Source organism: Neolamprologus multifasciatus, chromosome 17 (assembly GCF_963576455.1).
Source record: "Neolamprologus multifasciatus chromosome 17, fNeoMul1.2, whole genome shotgun sequence".
Taxonomy (NCBI): Eukaryota; Metazoa; Chordata; class Actinopteri; order Cichliformes; family Cichlidae; genus Neolamprologus; species Neolamprologus multifasciatus.
In genome coordinates this window covers 35,006,403-35,026,295 of record NC_140455.1, presented here as the reverse complement: position 1 = coordinate 35,026,295, position 19,893 = coordinate 35,006,403, and the positions used below count along the sequence as shown (strand labels likewise).

The window sequence follows — 19,893 nt, the reverse complement described above, 5'->3', positions numbered from 1 at the left end:
CTTCAAAGTAAACGTTGTGCCTCAGGGCTTTTACTTTGAAGGCAAACTTTCTGAATGTGTTGCTGCCATGCCCGAACGTTTCACAATTTCATTGCATCTCTATGACTGCATTTATAGACAAATGCATTCCATTCAAAGTCTGTACTGTGTATACGTGAGATCTGCTTAATGAATGCAAAAATAATTCTAGTCATTCAAACATCCATTTATTTACACAAAAGAACTTTTTTTTTTCAAGAAGTTGAAGTAATCTATACAATTTTTCATTCTGGGACCTCGAAAAGTGGTCATGTGATCAAATACATACATCAGCACAACTCCATTTTTGTTCCAGAGACTGTTTCTACAAATGTGGAAATGGGACCACTGGTAGCGCTCTTTCTTCACAGGATTAAGCGTGATATAACCAGTGTTGGGTAACATTATTTTTAAAAATAGCATGTAAATTTAAAAGATTACTGGATATAAAAAGTAATCAGTTACATTAAAGTATTACCTAAAAAAAAATAAAAATAAAAAATAAAACCCCTTTTGCATACAGCATGCTGGTTATACGTCCAGAGGGCTTGTAGTCTACTGTACTCATACTTTTGACTGTACTGACTTTACTTCATTGATTAGCATGTTGACAGCATCATCTTCAGTTCCACAGAACCAGCATCAAGCTAGTTAATTTCATTGGGTTGCATTGGGTCATCAAGCCTCCCTGGCATATAAGAGTGAACTGGCTCCTGAATGGTGTTGTTGTTGGTGTATGGGCGGCTGGGAGCTGAGAAGATGCAACCGCGAGAGTGTTTGAACAACAACTGGGAAAGTGTGTGTTAATGAGTGTTATAATGTGGTCCATCATTCGTGCCACATACAGTCATCAGTCTCTTTCTCAACTGGCCTTACCACTTACTTTGATTGCAGATTACTTCAAAACATGAAGCACAGCTCCTTAGCAGCTGACAGACAATAAATATAACTGTGGTACACAGTAATGCAAATTCTTCTGCAATGTAAATGTTGTCATGTGCACAATCATGCTGGCTGAGCTCTACAACTGGATACATTCCAGTATGTAGCTGGATGCTAATGAGTTGAAAGGAGCCAAAAATATTGTGAAACAAAACAGGAAATATTTAATTAGGTACTTTTAAATATTTAAAAAGTACCTAATTGAGTTTGTGAACTGAAAAACAACCCCCCCCCCACCCCCAAATTTTTATCTAAGGACTTGTTACTTTGTTACATTTCACATCCAACACTGAATATAATAGCTGCATCCTGCAAAAAAAAGGATGGAAAATACTATTAGCATTAACCGTGACATTGTCCTGAAAGTAGTCCCTCTTAACAGGAAAATTATTTTTTGACCAAACTTTGGGACTTGTTCCATCTATTCCAGTTTGATTTTGTGTTGGAGACCACTCTGCTAAACACAGTCTTTATGTGGTCCATCAATTTAGTTGCTGACTCTCTTTCTCCAATTTGCTCTTGTCATCAATGTGATCGTCCTGCTTCTCTATTACTTTGTGTCCGATGGATTCTTTACTGACTATCTCTGTGTTTGTGCCATCAGAAGACAGAGGAATAACTTCAGCGCAGGTATCTGTCATGTATTTAGCCTCCTGTGCATTACTTGTAGAGATTACTCCATCATTATGAGGGGGCTGTTCTACTGTGTGGACCTCTCCTCCTTCCTCCAAATCTGTAGCAATCTTTACCCAAATTTTTGTAGCACTGGGTAAGTTGGGAGTTTCAGGACTGGCTCTAATCTCCTCAGTGAGGTTTAATGGCGTCTTTAGTTCAAAATCCTTTGATGCTTTTTGCTCCTGCTTGTCTGTGTCCTTCTCTGGCTTTCGGAACTGGCGTCTGAGAAGGATGATGACAGCAACGATGAAAAAATAAGAGGAGCCACTGATACAAGTGATCAAACCCAGGAAAATGATCCTAAAAATAGAGAACAGCATTGGATTGAGGCAAATCAGCAAAGGTCTTTACAACAATTATAATACTAGTCAATAATTTTTGTCAAGTTTGTTTAAATAGTGTAAACTGGAATTTCTCCGTGGGGTACCTGTACATATCAGAGTTGTAAATACGGCATGCCCCTCTACCGCCACAACTCTTCATAGACCATTTAAGGCAAGTTGAATCTATCAAAGCGCCGAAATACACCGGTGCAGGAATTCCACCTACAGACAGAATTGGCAATGGGGATAAAACTTTTATCCAGAGAAAATAAACCTTTTGGGATTCAAGCAGAGTGACATATATTTATGCTTCACGTCAAAGTGAAAGTGAAACTTACCAAGAGTCCTAGTTACCAAGGTCTGAATACCCAGAGCAAGGGATTTGAGCTCGGGTGTGATGCATCTGCAAGTACAAAACAAAACAAATCAAGAAAATAAGGAGTACATTATAAAAAATAAACTGGTGACAGTAGAGACTTAGAGCTTTTTATTGTCATTGTGCAGTTTCTTGCACAGCGAAATTGGGTAGCTGAACCACAAAGGTGCTAAAGTAAGAAGAAGAGAAACCAATATACAATCAAGGCGGAAAATAAATAAATAATTAAATAAATAGAATAAAATAAAAAACAGTGTATATGTATACATATGTGAGTGGAACTATATACATGGTGTAGGTGTAGGAAACATTGAAACAGACTGGGACCAAAATAATTGCACATGAGCCAAAAATATTGCACATAACATGGAAAGACTGGCTGACAGGCCTCAATAGCAGCAATGGATAGATGTGAAGTGATACACAGGATGCAGGAACAGACTTTGGCTAGGCTAAATTTTAGTGGAATTATTGGGGAACTATCTTGCAGTTTTTGCTTAATACTCTATGCTAAGCCAATTGTGTTTTGACTCCAGTTCTGTAAGTAAGGCAGAGACAACAGTGGTGTTATTGTTATTTAATGCTGGACATTAGTTCTTTAAAAGGTGAAACTATTCCTTTAAACCCCTTTCAGGTGATACTTACTTACGTTTTTTCATTGCATGTGTCACCGCCACACTTTTAGAAATGTGTAGAAAAAAAACTTGTCAAAAAGTAACTTTGTTTATACCCTTGAGTCAGGGTCACAGCAGCCAATACTTGATTGCATCAAAACAGCAAAGTTTTCTGCTCTCACTGGAATTATCTTGTCTCTGCCTTTCTCTCTGTCTGCCTTTCCATTTAGTTTCTTCTTGCTCTGTGTTTTTCTCTTCCTCCTGCTCCTTAGCAGCCAGTGGATTGATGTGCCTCCATGTCAAATGATCAATCATCCTGAGTAGTTTATCAAACCAGGTATTTTATCCAGTCTTTGCATGATCGTTCTATCGTCTTTTGTGGCAGAAGAGAATGTGTCAAAGGTTTAAACCTTCCTATCTTTGTGCCTCCCAGGTTTTTAACCTCACCAGCCCTCCGCATGCCTGCTCAGTCTCTATTTGGCCCCATTACTTTATATATACTCTCTCCACCTCACTTAGCCGCGTTACGTTATAACTATTTTGAGTCCTTCCATTTCACTGTCTACCACTACTTTAGGCTGCTAACAGACGTGATTGCAACACTAAGTTTTTACAGACCGTATAATGACCATGTAGCCAGGTGTGGCTCCCAGAGCATTGATAAAGGAGCTGAGAACAGATATGGCCATATAGGAAGTGAAGCTTCGGCTGCAGTCCTTGGCATGAGGGCACTGGCCCAGTCTCACTGATGTACTGCTGCCTGCTGGAAAGGAGGTGGACACACAGGTGCAGTTGTGAAAGACCTGGGAAAGAGAGAATATTTACATTTATATATATTTTTATGTCTTTTACATCCAGGCATTCTTGGAACTAGATTGTAAAATGATTTCATTTTGCATTTTCTACCCAGGAAAATAAGCACTGTTAATCAAACACGTTAAAAGGCCGTAAAATTACACTTTTTAAAGTTTAAAGCAACTGAGATTTGAGTTTCCTGAAGAAACTCAAATCTGCTCTCCAGGTAACATCTGACACTTCACCCAGAGGATTTTATAGTCGAAGAAAAGGTAGGGGATATTTACAAGAGCATGAAAAGAAAAGCACATAACAGCTAATCAATAACATTTACAACAATAGGAAAATACACTGAGAGTACACTCTGAAAAATGCTTTAGTAGCAACAGTGTAACATCATGCCTCCTGGCTAACATCATCTCCCTCAACAGCAACTAGAAGAAACAGTGAAGAACAACAATAGTGATGATTTTGTACTGGATTATATCTTTGCAACACAAATAATCTAATCTATAAGTATTATATATAAGTACTATATGTGATCATGTTTCAGAGAATGCTGCGAAACCTCTGCTAACTTCTAGGAGTAATACTTGAAATTTTGTGAAAACAAAACTGAATATTGAAATGTACTGCTACGCTCAAGCTATATCACAAACACTGACATATGTGCTTTCTATTCATTTATTATACATGCAACAAAATAACACTATATACTGTATGTGTCTGATAAAATTAATACATTTTGGGGTTAATTAAAAGTTGACCCTTTTTTAATGTTAATTGACAAGTGTAAAATAATTAGATGGTAATGAGTGAGCTTTTAAAAGAGAGTGAGTTTTCAGTTTTTAAAATAGTTTTAAAAGACTTTTAAAAATAGTTTTTAAAATGATAAAAAGTGAGAAAAGTGGAGGATTTTTATTATTCTGATTGCTTATCATAGTCACATGGATGGTATTCATTAGACCGCCTGTCACAAAAAATAAGAAAACACAAGTATTTTAGAAATCTGTAAATATTATATTGCCGGTTCGAGCCCCGGCTCCGACAGTCTCGGTCGTTGTGTCCTTGGGCAAAACACTTCACCGTTGCCAAATGGTGGCGCCAGTGTCTGGCAGCCTCGCCTCTGTCAGTGCACCCCAGGGCAGCTGTGGCTACAACATAGCTTGCCATCACCAGTGTGTGTGAATGGGTGGATAACTAAATGTAGTGTAAAGCGCTTTGGGATCCATAGGGACTAAGTAAAGCACTATACAAATACAGGTCATTTACCATCTTACAATGCTGTGATTGCAGCCATTCCCCAACTCTCTGTGAATGGTACTCATGGCCTTTGATCAGTGGGTTTTGATGAGGGGTTGTTGATCAATGGTCATGAGAATTTGCATATTAACAATCAAAGAACTGACGTCACAACCTATTGTTCCCAGTGTACTAGTTTTAGTCTGTGGCGCTAGTTTCAGTCATTATGGAAATGTACTGTTTATAAGTTTATCAGTCAGCTGAGACTGAAGAAGTCACTCGGATGAGTGACGAAACGTTTCTCCCACTGAAAACGTTACGTCCAGATAAACAGAATCAACTTTTGGGGATTTACTTACCTGGGTGATTGAGCATGCATCAAGACATTCTAGCATTAAAAACAATTTTTTTTTATTGATTGAAGAGCTTTCACATACTGGTGAAAGCTCACAGTACATTTTAAAGCATTGTAAAAAAATATTTATTTTATTTCAGAATTTAAGCTATCAAAGCACATTTTTTCAGTGTAGCTAATAAAGGGTGTTCCTTTAAAATGGCCCACAGTACTGCTTATATACATGTTTTATCAGGTTACAGTGGTTCAACCTCAGCTCAACCCATGTGTCAAAGTGTTGAAGTGTGTCAATGGAAAATTGTACTTAGTAGTCAGTATAATCTTTAAATGATATAAGTTTGAATATGGTAGAATACTGCATGTAATCATTTGTGTTTAGAAGTATGTAGTTGGTCTCATCTTAGGAAGTCTGTAACATTCCAGGGTGTTCTGGCTTTCACCCCCACATCCTAGGAGCATGGGAAAAGGTCGTACCTTGTTTTATTGTTTTACGGTAGGATTAACGTAGTTATATCTGTTTTAGTCTAAGTGTCCTTTGTTTAGATAAACTGCTGGACTTCCAGTCCAGCAGGTTTAGGGAAGTCATTTATGGGGTCACACTCTGACCACACACACACACACACCACACACACCACACAAGCACCCACTGAAGTGTATAAATAAAGGACCAGGGCAAGTCCTCAGGGTCAGTCTCTGAGATTCACTCTTGAGGCTGCCCTTGCTAGCAAGAAATTCTGTGTGTTTCTCTTCTCTGATTCTCTACTGAAGAAGTGTTTTAGAATATATCTCTTAACAAAGTGTAATTGGGAAAGATACTGAACCCTAAGAACTGCCTTTGATGTGTGTCATCACTGTGTGTGAGTAAAAGTATAAATGTAAATGAAAGGGATACAAAGTGCCGTGAACATGTGGTCTGTGAAGCTCTCTGAGTGGTCAGTAAGAGCAGAAAATGTAAATGCAATCCATTTACCATGGGAGTGCTGTTCAAATGCATTTAAGGATGAGACATATATAAATATCAAGAGTTCATGTTACAAAGTAGCAGTATTTAAAATGTAATGTAACCTCAATACACCGCAATCAAGACATTCTTGACCCAAATATCTTCCAACAAGTGGCCGATACACATGTTTACACTTTACATTATACCTCTGTGCTCTCTTGTAATTGTCCTTACGGTGTTTTTGCCGTGTCCGCTGGAGCTGAGGCAGCCAGCCATGCAGGGAGAGATGTAAGTGATGCCGCTATCTGAGCAAACAGGGTCCCACTCCTCTGCTGAACACAAGCAGTCCCTGTTACACTCAGAGAAGAGCATTTCTCTGCCGTGCAATACACCTTTTGTCCTGCAAGGGAGTGAAGCAATGGATATTTTTGATCTACAGTGGACACAGGAAGGAAGTTGCTAAATCAGTGATATTTGTCTCAACACTGACCCATTGTACGATACAGTGAGCCCCGCTATGGGTATGTTATCACACTTGGTGCCAAACTGCAGCAGCATGAGGAGACAGGACATAAAGGATGTTGCAAAGGAAAGCTGAGCTCCTGATACCACACTCAGCTTATACCTCTTCATCAGCAGCCCTCCGAGGAAGATCCCTATTGCCACTGCTGGCAGGTTCAGGACACCTGAAGGAAACACAGGGGAATATTGCTTGTATACTTCATACATCATATCACATATACATACTTTATACCAAGCACATTTTCTTTAATGATTATTAATAATTTGTTTGTTAGATGTTAAATATTTGAGTGCATTTTGATCATTTTCTTATCTAAAAGTACACACTGCTTCTTCACAGAAGGTGAACGCGTGCCAATGCGTGCCTTCTGTTTACACACAATGAAACATTGACATTTGGTGATGTATTCTAAAACCAAGGACCTTCCTGGAAGTCACTGCAGAATCACACTAATGACTATTTACTGTAATAACTTTGTTTGATATATCTTTAACATTTAAGTGAAGTCTTTTTTTCCTGTTTTCTTGGTGTTCTTGTACAATACTACGGAAAAATCTTGAGCATTTCTTCCGCATTTCTTTGAATTTCCAAAGAGACTTGTTTGTAATTATTTTAGATTGGTCTTGAGCAATCGTTCTCCAGGCTTTCTGAAGGTCTGTCATAGTTTGTTTTGGATAGTGATTGCTTTTTCAGAGAAATGTTTTAAACACACATCTGTGAATTATTCAAGCATACTGAAGGCACCTAACTTAAGGGATGAATCAGTATTAGGTACAAGCAGCTGGTTGCAAAGTCAAATAATTTGCTCCCATTTCTTTAGCTGAATCTATGAAAGATTCAAAAGATGACATAGTTTGACAGACATTTTTGGCACAAACAAAGTGATTCCCAGAGAGCTGTTTGCCAAAAGCCTGGCATGGTGTGTAATGCGTCCTCAAACCATTCGTGGAAAGTGGACAAGTGGAGGACGGAAGAAGAAGTGTCAGACCTAATAAAGTTGCTATAGCACCAATCTCTTTCAAAGGTGGGACACCTAGCTCAACAGAAGGAATGTCATCATCACAAACATCAGAACCCGTCAGGATTTTTTGAACTCAACTAATCGTTTTAAGATAGTACTCTTAATTTCCTTTTCCGCACTATTTTTCTTTACTGGAATATCGAAGTGTGCCGCAATACTCAACGAGTCATCTATACGACATAACTCAAACTTCTCAGGACTCGAAGCACGAATGAAATCTTGTAAATCAAAATCCATACTTAAATACAAGGCAGTAACATAACCAACCAAATGTCAGAATTGTCTACAGCTCCGGAAAATAGATCCCGGATGAGCCCCCAGTTGTGTTACAACCCGGCTCAAAAGCCGCAACATAAATAAGGAGAAGAATACCAGAATTTCAGTGAGAAGAGGTTTTATCTTAAAATGCATAGCTGGTTGGCTAAATTGGCTGCTTCAGGTATGCTTTTATCCACACCTGAGTAGGTGTGGTCAATTAGCACCAGCTAACACACTGAGGGGATTAGGGGCTGCAGGAGGGCGTAACACTGTTGCCAGCAAATTAACAATATCTAAAAGTCATGCTCTGAAGAAATAGGAAAAAATCTAATAAAAAAAAGATCTGACACAGGACATGAGAGATGCATGTCTCAGAGGAATGTTGGCTGTGAAGAAGCCATCCTGAAGGAAGGGAAATGAGAAAAGGCAGAAGTGTGCAGGGTTGGCGCTGGGTATCTATACACCTACAAGTACAGTTTTCCTTCACAGGCTGTCCTCTCCATACCTGTTCTGAGTTGATTTATCAAGCTCTGAAGCAGTGTGGGATCATTTTGACAGAGAACAGAACAAAGGGCAGCCAAAGGAGAGCTTTGAATGTTTTTAAAGAAGCCTGGAGAACTATTCCTGAAGGGTAGCAAATTAAAAGAAAGTTTCTCTTGGAGTGTTCAGGCTGTGTTGTGTTGGTGGTCATTGCAAATGATGACCTTCAAGCTTGATAGAGTTGTAAAAACACTATTTTCATGTATGTTTGAACACGTGTCAATAAATTACTGCGCCTATGTTCCACTTTTCTATCAAAAGTTCAATATGATGAACACACAATTTATTGATTTCATTATTTTTACCTATGAGGAAGTTTGCCCTGGATGCAGACTGTCCAAACTGTTGCTCCATGTATTTGGCTTTAAAGGTGAGTAGACCGATGAATGCATTGAACTTCAGGATGTTCCCACAAAGAAGCAGGAAGTAAGCAGGAGTTCCTAACAGACGCCTCAATGATGGAAGGAACCCTGGGCAGGAACATCCACAGAAATCACGTAAGATCCATCAACCTGCACATGCAAACAGACGACGACTCTACCTTTGGCAATTTCAGTCAGCTTGAAGTTTTGGTTGTTGTTTTGCGCATCCTCTGTCTTGTTTAGGATCTCGCAGACTGGAGTTTCATGGTTTTCTTCACTCTCCTGCTTGGGCATCGAACGGGGCAGAAACCAGAAGGGAATGCTGGAGATAAGCAGAAGGCCAGAGGACACAAGAAAACCCATCCACCAAGCACCCACCCAGCGGGAATCTTTAGGAGTGATGGTCACACTTTCTATGTAAAAGAGAAGAATTTTCAAGTTTTCTTCAGGGAGTCTTCAAATAAAGGCTTCGCATAAACAAGTCTCAATCAAAATATCTCTCTTGACAAAAGTGTAGACTGGCTAAAATGTTTTTAACTTTGTGAAAGGTTGTTCTTTAACTCTTGTTACCCCCATCCAGCTTCTTGGCCTTACACAGTACATAAAATACAGTTTTTGTCATTTTAGCCTCCAGACACCATCACATTCAATGTCAACCCAAATAATCATGATGTGATTGAAGTGCAGACTTTAAACTTTTAATTTTAATTAAAAAAATATGTGTTTGCATTAACTTTACAGTCAATTTGAAATATTTGATTTAAAACCCAATGTGGTAGTATATAGGCAAAATTGCAGAAAAATGTGTCGTTGCCTAAAAAGATCTAAATGTGTACATTTTCTTTTTGTTTCTAACGCAGACAGGTTTTTATATTCTTTCAGCTAAAATCACTGCTTTGAATTTTGTGAGCTTTTGCCATCTAAGATGAGCTCTAACCATAATGAGTCGTGTATCATGTAAAAAACAAAAAACAAAACCCAGACACACAAAGAAAAACCTTACCCATATCAACATATCCAATGTCAACATATAGTCTGGCACAATAGGAACCCAAAAGGAAGCCAAACATGGGACCCAGGAGAGTAATGGTCTGGAGACAAGCTGCCAATGACAAAATAGATCAGAAGTCTACGATGTGATATTAAACAATCTAAAGAAGGGTCTCAAACTTAAATGAGCTGTGGGCCACTACTGGCACTGTCATCTCATTGGAGGGCCACTTTAATGGTCGAGTAGTACAAAAAAAAACAAAACAAGCGAAAACATGAAAGCACCCACAAATATTTCCAAAAATGTTTTCTTTTGTTTGTTTTTTAAAATTTCCAATATTGTATCAAAACACAAAATTGCAAACATCAACGCAATTTTTTTTTTAACCTCACTCTTAACTAACTGAAGCCTTTCATTGACCTACCAAATAAACACAATGGTACCCTCTTTCTGGCCAGACACGTGGCCAGAATAATTTTGTTCGTATTAAAAAAATAAATAAATAAATGCAGACATAAGTGTACGCATCAGTTTTTGACTCTTTCACTAAACTAACACAGCCAATCCCTCCACATGTTTGTAGTCTCTGCTCATATTACCTTCATATTAGATCATTTTTTGCTTTTTAAAGAACTTATTTTAACATTGCACTTAACAACAAACACATCCTCCCTAATAAAACAACATCAAGGGCCAAATTGCATTATATGTCTTCACGTTGATATAAAGGCCATAAGTAGGGGTGAGGTGGGCCGCAAGTTGTCCCCGAGCGGCAGGTTTGAGACCCCTGATCTAAAGGATAGGATGTAAAATGAGATATTTCCTAGACCCTCAGTTAAATTTTCTGAATACGAGATTAATTGTAGGTTTACCCTGATAAAAATCACACATTAACCAGCATAAAAATGCTGTACATACAGGAATGATGAATGTGTGTATTCCCACATGGCTTATAGGGCATTTTAAGGAATTTATTTATTAAGTAACACCTTTTAAGTCAGGTGGAAGACTTTAAAATCCCTTTGAACCCCATATTACCAATATAAAAAGGGGAGTTTTCCGCCTTAGCAAAGTCATCGATGTAGGAGATGCCAAGAGGTGTGACTGGAGTTTCTCCAATCCCCCGCAGAGCATTCCCCAGGAATACGTAGATCCACATGCTGGAACCAGAATCTCTCACACAGGCTGCATAATGACACAAACTAGAAATCTGTGATATTGATTTTGTTACAAAGAGTTCACACACAGTGGCTCGCACAGCATCAAAGTTATACATGGAGCATGCGTACTACAATAAAAAAACACACCAAATACTGCATGGATCCTCTTGATCAGGTTCACCAGTATTTTCCTGGCTCTGAATGAGCTTTTCAGACTTAACAGCCTCAACCTGTTCGCGACACACCAGTGTCTTTTCTTGTTCTTTCTCAGTATTTAGTACATAAAAAAATACATTCTTTACTCAGTAAAATATGAAATATTTATAATATTTAATAATGAACTGTGAAAATATAACACAATATGCCCAAATGATTAAAGCAAAGCAGGAAAAAGCCCAGTTACATGAAAATGAGAAAGACACAGTTTTACATCTATATCTGCTATATCTGCTTTTTCATTACGGAGACTACGTCAAACAAGACGTGAATAAAATCTGCCGATATTCAGTATCATCTTAATAGTGGCTTGTTGTATATCACCACATTGTATGTGACTTCCATTATATTTCTTTCCAAATACGTCTCATCTGAATAGCTGAACAGGATCAATAGATTGCATTTTGTGAGAGCATCACATGGTTTTGTGAGAAGCAGAATTAATTATAGTTTAACAATAGTGAGACTGAAGCAACATTGCAACTAAAGCCCATCTCAGGGAGCAAAATTAATGGGAACAAGAAGAGCTCCTAAAAACACTGAAAAACACATGGGCACATGGAGCCAAACTGAATTCATTACCATAAATATTACAAATGTCTGCTTTCTTATTATTCTGCCTCCTTTCAGTCTTTTCTTTTTAAAAGTCGTCTCTCGTTGGCTAGCTCTAGAGTCTGCGTCCGGGCTTATTGTTGCGGACGTGCATGCTGTTGTGTCTTGGTTTATTCCTGGTGACAAAGATGCACCAGGAGAGAGCTGATTGGCCGGTGAGTTGTTAGTAGGTTTAACAAGGTTTCATGTTAAAGTTTCATGTTTTTTGTAAAAGAAAATTTACAAAAACCATGAGTTTTAAGCAATAAATAAATAAGTAATAATAACAATAAATAGCTGATATTGCCATGCTATTCTCTCCTATTTACAGGTATTTACTGTACACACTGCAGCAGAAAGCAGAAATGCATTTGACTGCACTAAATAGTAAAAATGAATGTTTTACTATCTTTAATTATATTTAATCCTGGCATGTATTCCACACTCTTACCTTTATTGTCCTCCAACGAAGGCTCTATTTGAATTTCTGGCACATGATCTAGTGTTTTCAGAGGATCCACACAGGCAGCAATGCTCAGATTGTCATTGTGAAAGACCTGAATCACCGTGTCATACTTATACCTGCAAAAAACAAACAAAAAGTCCATGTCAAATTCTTCTGTCATCGTTTTTGCTTATAGAAGTTTCTCATTTAAATTTGACCTGTACCGTCCCATGAAGAAATGTGTGAGGCCAGTGAGAAACGCCCCCACAGCCATGAGGAAACAGCCCACAGCGATGAGTCTGGGTCGGTGCAGCTTAGCCCCAAAATGGCTGACCACAGCTAGAAACAACAAGTTGCCTACACACACACACCAAAAAAGATTGAAATCAAGTAAGCAAAAAGAATGACTTTTTCTCCACTGTATCACTAAAAAAAACATCAAAGCGTTTATTTTTAAATGAACTGATTGATGTTACCCATCTCGAAACTGCCATCTATGAGACCAATGTGTGTGCTGGAGAGGTCAAAGCGCCTCTCTATCTGAGTGATGGAGCTCTTCATGTAGGTTCCTGTCAGGGCTTTGGAGAAATAGGCGAAGGAAAGCGCTACAATAAACAGCTGGAAGACAGAAAACAGAAGACAATATAAAAACTCACATTCTAATAATGCAAAGATGTTCTGGATAAAACTAGGACTATGTGTCTACATACCCAAACAATGTCATAGTGTAATCATGGAAATGATTCTGCCCCCTTTTCTGAGTCTCCACTACCTTCTACTGTGTAACTGTGGTCCTTGTTTAATGTTGCATTACCCCTTTATTCTTAACTTGAACTACAACTTATGTTGTGTTGAATCAGTGCACAAAATCTGGTGTAATGTCTTGACATCACAGTTAACAACAATAAGCTTTTTTTAATTTTGACATTCTGTCTCAGAATTAATGGAAAAAGAAAGGGATGAAAACAGAAATATGATGACTCCAGTGTACTGCCGTAATCAGGCAAAGCGTAGCTCCGGGCAGCTACAGAAGTGTCTGACGAAAGCTCATTTAGAGCAGAAATTTGGCACGCTGAGATTTTCAGTAACAACACAAGATCAGCTCTTGGCTTGATTTTACCTACTTTGGGAAAAACATATCTCTGAAAATGTTGTTCAATCAACTGAAAACAGATGTGCATCTGGCTTTCTGAGCATTTATCCACCTATCATCTATCTTTAGCCTGTGCCGGGTCAAAAGGGGAGGCTGTTAGAGCTCACTCTAGCGAGAGATGCGCACAGGCATGACAGGTTTCCTGCCTAGCGCAGGGCTGACACATGAAGAGAAAAACATTTACAGTTATGGGCAATTTTGAGTCACTGATTCACCAAAACCTGAATGTCTTTAGAGGAAACTACAACAAGTCTAACCAGGCAGCAGTGCCAGCGGGGTAAGAGTTTAAACCCAGAGCCTTCTCGCTGTGAGGAGACAGCGCTAACAACTGCACCACCTGCTGCCTTTTACGCTTTTAACTGGCATTTTTATCTGGGCCACTTTACACTGAGTGCATCAACAGAATGAACCACAGTCCGAGATCAAAAGCAGGATAAAAAAGGTGTCAGAGTGTTGATCACAGATAGCTTCAGCACTTTGAGATTGGAGAAGCCAGGGCGCTTTCTGGTCTTGTGGTCGACGGGGCTACACAGAGCCTCTTCGCTGGTCATCTTGGCTGTGTCCTGTGCTGTGTTTTCCATTTTCCTCTTGGTCTTCCTTTCCTCAGAGCACTAGTTTAATAGAGGAGAAAATATATTTCAGCTGAATTCATCTAATAAAACTTTACTGTGGGTATTTTCTGATTTGCTTATTTAGAAAAGCCAGTGTACATATATTTAGGTTTAAGTTTGTGATCAATGACACTTTAAAAAAGAAGTGTTTGCTATCCGGTCGTTAAGTCTGACGTCACTAGCCGTGTCTGGGCCTAAACTCCGCTGCAGGTCCATATATCAAACGATCACTATGGCATTACTGAGAGTTGAAAAACTTTCTAAAGTCTTTCATCTTTAATAAAATGATCAGCCTTCTGCTCTACCAGGTGTAACAATTGAGTTTAACATCCAGGCATCCATGAAAACGGAATTTATGACATTTAACGGAGTTAGAAGTTAGCAGGAAGTTAGCTCGCTAGCTTCTATCTAAATACAATATAGCATGTCCTGACTGCGGGGTTTTGGAAACAAATTAAAACGTACAGCTCTGTTATCACTTCCAACATAAATGAAGACAGAAAACTAAACAGCAGTGACGTTTGTAGGGTTACTGAAGTTTGGCTAGCTGGTATATAATGATGTGCTACGTGACTGCTAGCGACACAGCTATGTTAGCATAATATAAACAAGCTAACCTTTTTCCCACTCGATAAAAGTTAACGTGAGTGTTCTCGGTGGTCAGGAACAAATGTAATCGCATGGCAGGATGCTGTAAAAGGACCAAACTTCAGCCAGGAGAACAACTGAGATAATCCATCCACAATACGAGGTTAGTCATTCATATACTGCTGCATGGGCTGGGCTGTAGTTACATCCTAAGGTTTTAAAAACTGAGCTTAAATAAATGATTAGCGGTAATAAAAGCCGAGGGAGGTCAACAGTGATCACTGACTGTTTTAGGAGCTTTTTGAGATTAAATAGAAGAAAATACAAAACATTAAACATGATAACAACACAAAGCCATATTAAACGCAGACTACTTTAGGCCCGGAAGTAGGATTCGTCACGTCATCACTTAACGACCGGATAATTCCTAAAGAGCTATTATACACTTTTGGTAAACTACTTGAATTGAAGCTGAACATCTACACTTTAGTCACATGCAGATTGTTCGCGGTGTTGCAAAAAGACAAAATTACAAAGAATGCGCCATTGTCCCAGAAAGTGAATTCTGTTGCTCTGTAAGTGTCTTCAGTGGAAGAAACGTTTCATCATTTATGTCTATCCTTGTAAACATAAGTGCATAATTTACATAAGAAACTGGCACTGCTGACTAACAATGGACTATGAGGTCAGGTTCATGTTTATTAATATGCAAATTATCTTGACGATTGATCAATGGCCATGAGTACTATTCAGAGAGAGTTTAAGAATGGCTACAAGACCCCCCACTCAAACCAGCGTTCCTTCCTGCCCAGGATGTCATCCTCATCACTTAGAGAGTAGCTACTGGGCTGTAGGTGTGACCAGGTTTCAGTGCCCTGGCCTCACAAAGTTACTCTTCAGTAATGTTGTCCTCTAGCCAGTGTGTATTTTCCAGTATAGGTTATCTCACAGCAAATATACTATACTATATTTATAAGATTAGGGAAATATGCAGTCAGCTGAGACTGAGGACGTCACTGGGATCTGTGACAAAACAATTCTCCCATTGACAGCTTCCTGTGATTTCCTTACCTGGATGACCAAGCATGCATTAAGACATTAAAACATACCATTGTCCAAAAACCTGGGCCTAATAGTATAGATAAATCAGTAAAATGAAGGATGCATATACAAAAAGTTAGAAAAAGGATATAAGCCATGAGAAAATGATACCAATTGCAAATGATGCAGTCAGGTAAAAAAGAAAGGAGTCTGTGAGAAGCTAAGTACTTACTGTAAGCAGCGAGGTGCAGTTAATCAAATACACTTGATTAACTGATCATCACCGAGTCTGAGCACCTCTATAAAAAACACAAGCTTTGGCATGTTGGCATTTGTGTTAATACGCATTCAAGTGTGTGTTAACACCATGTCACAATCTTCCCAGGAGTGTACAATCTAGAAAAATGAATCCCAGGGTCAGACCATGTAATGCTTAGAGCAATTGTAACAACCTGAAAGCTACATCTCAGACTCTACAGACCTCAGTGAGCAAGTTAAATGTTAAAGTTCATGACAGTGCATTGAGAAAAAACTGAACAAGTATTCATTGTTGCCAAGAGAAAGCCTCCTCTCTAAAATACCATAACTCGGCTTTGCAGTGTTTCACCTAAACTAAGACCAAAAAAGTGGACCACATCAGTCCAGCTCTGAGGTCTTTACACTGGCTGCCTGTCCATCAGAGGATAGACTTTAAAGTTCTGATGCTGGTCTATAAAGCTCTGAATGGTTTAGGACCAAATTACATCAGTGACCTCCTGACCCAGAATGAACCTTCCAGATCCCTCAGGTCATCTGGATCCGTTTTTTTTATCAGTTTCCAGAGTCAGAACCAGACACGGAGAAGCTGTATTCAGCTTTTATGCTCCATATATCTGGAACAAACTCCCAGAAAGCCTCAGATCAGCTGAAACACTCAGTTTATTTAAATCCAGGTTGAAGACTCACTTATTCTCAGCTGCATTTGAAGAAAACACCAAATCCACACTTTTAAGCTTAAATTTCAAAACTTATATTTTAACTACTGATTTTATCTACTGTTCTGATTTTATCTACTGTTTTTTTAATCAATTTTAAATCATGCTTTTTATTTGTTTTTGTTTCTAATGTCTCTGTGAAGCACTTTGAATCACCTTGTTGTTGAATTGTGCTATATAAATAAACTTGCCTTGCCTTGCCTAAGAAAAAGCCCAAGATTTCTTGAACAATATCCTTTGGGCAGACAAGAACAAAGTGCTTTTGGTCATAATGAACAGCGGCACATTTGGTGAAAAGACAAATACAGTACAGCAGCACACACACACCTCAAACCTACCAAGCACAGTGGTGGAGCGCTGATAATTTGAGCTTGTTTTATAGCCACAGGACCTGGCCACCTTGCAGTCAACTTTAGTCAGCCATGAACTCCTCTGCACACCAAAGTATTCCAGAGTCAAATGTGAGACTGTCTGTCCGATTGTTAAAGCTTAGCTGAAACTTGATAACACAATGCAATACAATCTCACGCACAGCAACAAACTTCCAACAGGGTACTCAAAAAAGAAAGTGTTGCAATGATCCAGTCAAATTCCTTTGGGATGTGGGACCTGAACTGTGCATAAACAAATGACCCCAAAACTCAATGAACTGAAGCAAAGTTGTAATTTTTCCACGACGATCATGATGATGTGAGAGACTTATAAAGACATAGAGAAAACTATTAGTTATTGCTGCTAAAATTGGCTCTATAAGCTACTGAATCGTGTTTTTTTCTTATTCACATGAGTCTATAAACAATTCTAAACACATTTTACAGTGCAAAGTCAATCCTTTTGGTTCCAATGCACAAGTTTGTTTTCAGTGATAGAAAGGAGGTGAAATCTAAAAGCAGATGGTACCTGTATAAAATCCACAATCCTCTCAGGTCTATAAATGTCAGGTGCTCCAGCCAAAGCCCATATCAGGAAGAAAAACTCTCCAGTGACAACTTTGGCAGCACTGATCTGTTAGAAAAACTGTGGGGGTGAAAATCTGACAGAAAAGTCCGTATGTGTTTGTCTCATAACTCCATAAATCCTTTTCAAGTTCACACTTGTTAATACTCCCACTCAAAGTGCGGCTTAACCTTACTGTCTAAGTCATTCTTGACCTACAAGCTCAGCTTATCCTTGGTGGAAGGAATTTGAAGAAATTTAGATGTATTACTTTTAGTAATAGCAAGAGGAATCGTTAGTAAAATCACAACTGCAAAAGAAGCACTTGGGAAGTTTGATGAAATACCTAGTGCATCTTCAGGTGAAAGGGACTATGGTCTCCCCCTTCTTCTTCCTCTTTTGCTCCTCTTTAAGCAGCCATATATTGCTCTTGCTACTGAGAGCAGACAGATCTGTTCTCCCTGAGCTCCTATTCTCCCGTCTGAGGGCAAAGCTTTTGCTTGGTACAAGCAGACAAAAGGCCTCACACATTTTTATTCCAAACACACGCCAGCTAGTCCTTCCAGTGGGTGGTTGGATTTAGTGGGGGTTAAAGGGGTAAGGAGGAGGTGAGGGGGCGAAGATTAATAACTTCAAACCAGTCCCTAAGGATTTTTATTTTTCCTCACAAGGTAGTCTGCTTAAAAAGTATGTCTGTGTAAAAGGGAACTGTCAGAGTGGTGAATGTTCAAGCAGCATTTCACGCACCAAATGATACCAGATGAGTTGGATGGATTTGGTGATGACCTCAAATGTGGAACAATATGTCTCTGTATTAACCTTTGCCCGAGAATGTGCTATTAGTCCAGTGACCGCAGGAGGGGTCCTGGCAGCTATGCAGCAGGTCACACAATCAGCTTTGTCCCTGCAAACATTCCAGGGATTATGATTAGGGCCTTCACATTCCTGCACAGCAACAGCGAGGGACACATTTACTAATTACCAGAAATTATACTTGTCTCCAGAAAAGTACAGTTGACTTGAACACTTTACACGTCTTCTGCTACTATATTTAATTACCAGTGCATTCAGACAGGGCTGCTGGCCATAACTGCAGCACTCCGTTTTAGACTAACAGCAGCTGTACTGCCTGGAAAAAAGATGATTTTTTTAAGATTGAATTTGTTAATGTTATTCTTTTAATTTTCCTTAAAAATCTGATTATCTTTGGTTTGTGTAAATAGAAGTTGTGAGAGCACTGAAGCTGCATATTTTTTCCGTGGATATTTTCTTGTGTAGAGCACAGCCTGCAGGTGAAATGAGATAACACTTAATGCTACTAAGCATGTCATGGGATTCAGTTAACTGTTTTACCATGATGATTAAAAGTGTAACATAAAAAAGCTAACATCTTAAATTTTATCTAGACCAAACTAAAACAGGTCAAATAGTCATTTTAGCAATAAAGGTGATTAGAAGTAATAACATAAGGGAGGTTATAACATTTATAACACTTTACACAGCGTGGCTCAAGTTCAAACATAGTCTCTAGGCCAATAAGAGAAAGGGTAGCAGTATTTAGCAAGTGGAAATTAAACACAGGATAGTCAATGTTTGTTTAAAAAAGCTTATGTAATTTTAAAAAGCCAGGTTATGTAATCCAAACCTTCAACTTTAAACTAGGCAACGTGATGAAAATGCAAAAAAAGAAACAGGAAAACAGTGACAGCAAGTACCGGAAAAACACTGAAATGACTGCGAAAGCACAACATTTCTTTTTATTTCAGGAGAATCATTCTGAATCAATGTTCTCAAACGGCTCTGTAGACTCACAACTGGAAACACAGAGACTGAATCACTGAAAAAAAAAAAGAGTCATAACCACAGTGGTGACCTTGCCAGACTTTATTGTAGTTTTCTAAAGTGTTTTTGAGAAATAGTTCTCTGGGATTTCCAGCAAGTCCGGTTCTTTTTCGGTCCAATATTCAGTGAAATCATTTAGCTTTGGACAGAACATTTTTAATGTTTAATGGTGATTTCTTTTGTTTATTTTACGAAAAAGGCCAGCAACAGCAAAGTTCACCATGGTGTGTAGTGTGTTCTTAAAAACGTTTGGAAAACTGGACAAATGGAAGACAAAAGATGTGGCAGGCCTTAAAGTTCATATCCAACAGATAAACAGTATCTGAAAGTCATGCTCTAAAGAAATAGGAAAAAATAT

The 19,893-nt window shown here is 38.7% G+C and overlaps 1 protein-coding gene across 7 annotated transcripts; it reads right to left on the bottom strand.

The window, feature by feature from the left end:
• Positions 1–358: 358 nt before the first annotated feature.
• On the bottom strand, positions 359–18,587 carry slco1e1 (solute carrier organic anion transporter family, member 1E1). Of its 7 annotated transcripts, none has more exons than XM_085137974.1 (15): positions 18,040–18,587; positions 14,020–14,154; positions 12,867–13,008; positions 12,615–12,747; positions 12,397–12,527; positions 11,017–11,163; positions 9,991–10,089; positions 9,167–9,400; positions 8,931–9,095; positions 6,774–6,969; positions 6,518–6,683; positions 3,567–3,751; positions 2,297–2,361; positions 2,063–2,180; positions 359–1,935 (listed from the first exon to the last, which is right to left on the bottom strand). In XM_085137974.1, exons 2-15 carry the CDS (start codon positions 14,122–14,124, stop codon positions 1,443–1,445), a joined length of 2,379 nt encoding a protein of 792 aa, XP_084994100.1. In that variant the 5' UTR covers positions 14,125–14,154; positions 18,040–18,587; the 3' UTR covers positions 359–1,442. The 7 variants fall into 7 exon arrangements, with proteins under 7 accessions (XP_084994100.1, XP_084994096.1, XP_084994099.1 ...); XM_085137970.1 differs by lacking the exon at positions 18,040–18,587 and adding an exon at positions 16,016–18,033; XM_085137973.1 differs by lacking the exon at positions 18,040–18,587 and adding an exon at positions 17,085–18,033.
• Between the last annotated feature and the right edge of the window lie 1,306 nt (positions 18,588–19,893).

Excerpts from the sequence above, each read along its gene's own strand:
- slco1e1 (XM_085137974.1), bottom strand. The coding sequence starts at position 14,124 with ATGGAAAACACAGCACAGGACACAGCCAAGATGACCAGCGAAGAGGCT. Across the intron at positions 13,009-14,019 it reads CTGGCTTCTCCAATCTCAAA|CTGTTTATTGTAGCGCTTTC; the intron begins GTGCTGAAGCTA and ends TCTGTCTTCCAG. Across the intron at positions 6,970-8,930 it reads CAGGGCAAACTTCCTCATAG|GTGTCCTGAACCTGCCAGCA; the intron begins GTAAAAATAATG and ends TGTTTCCTTCAG.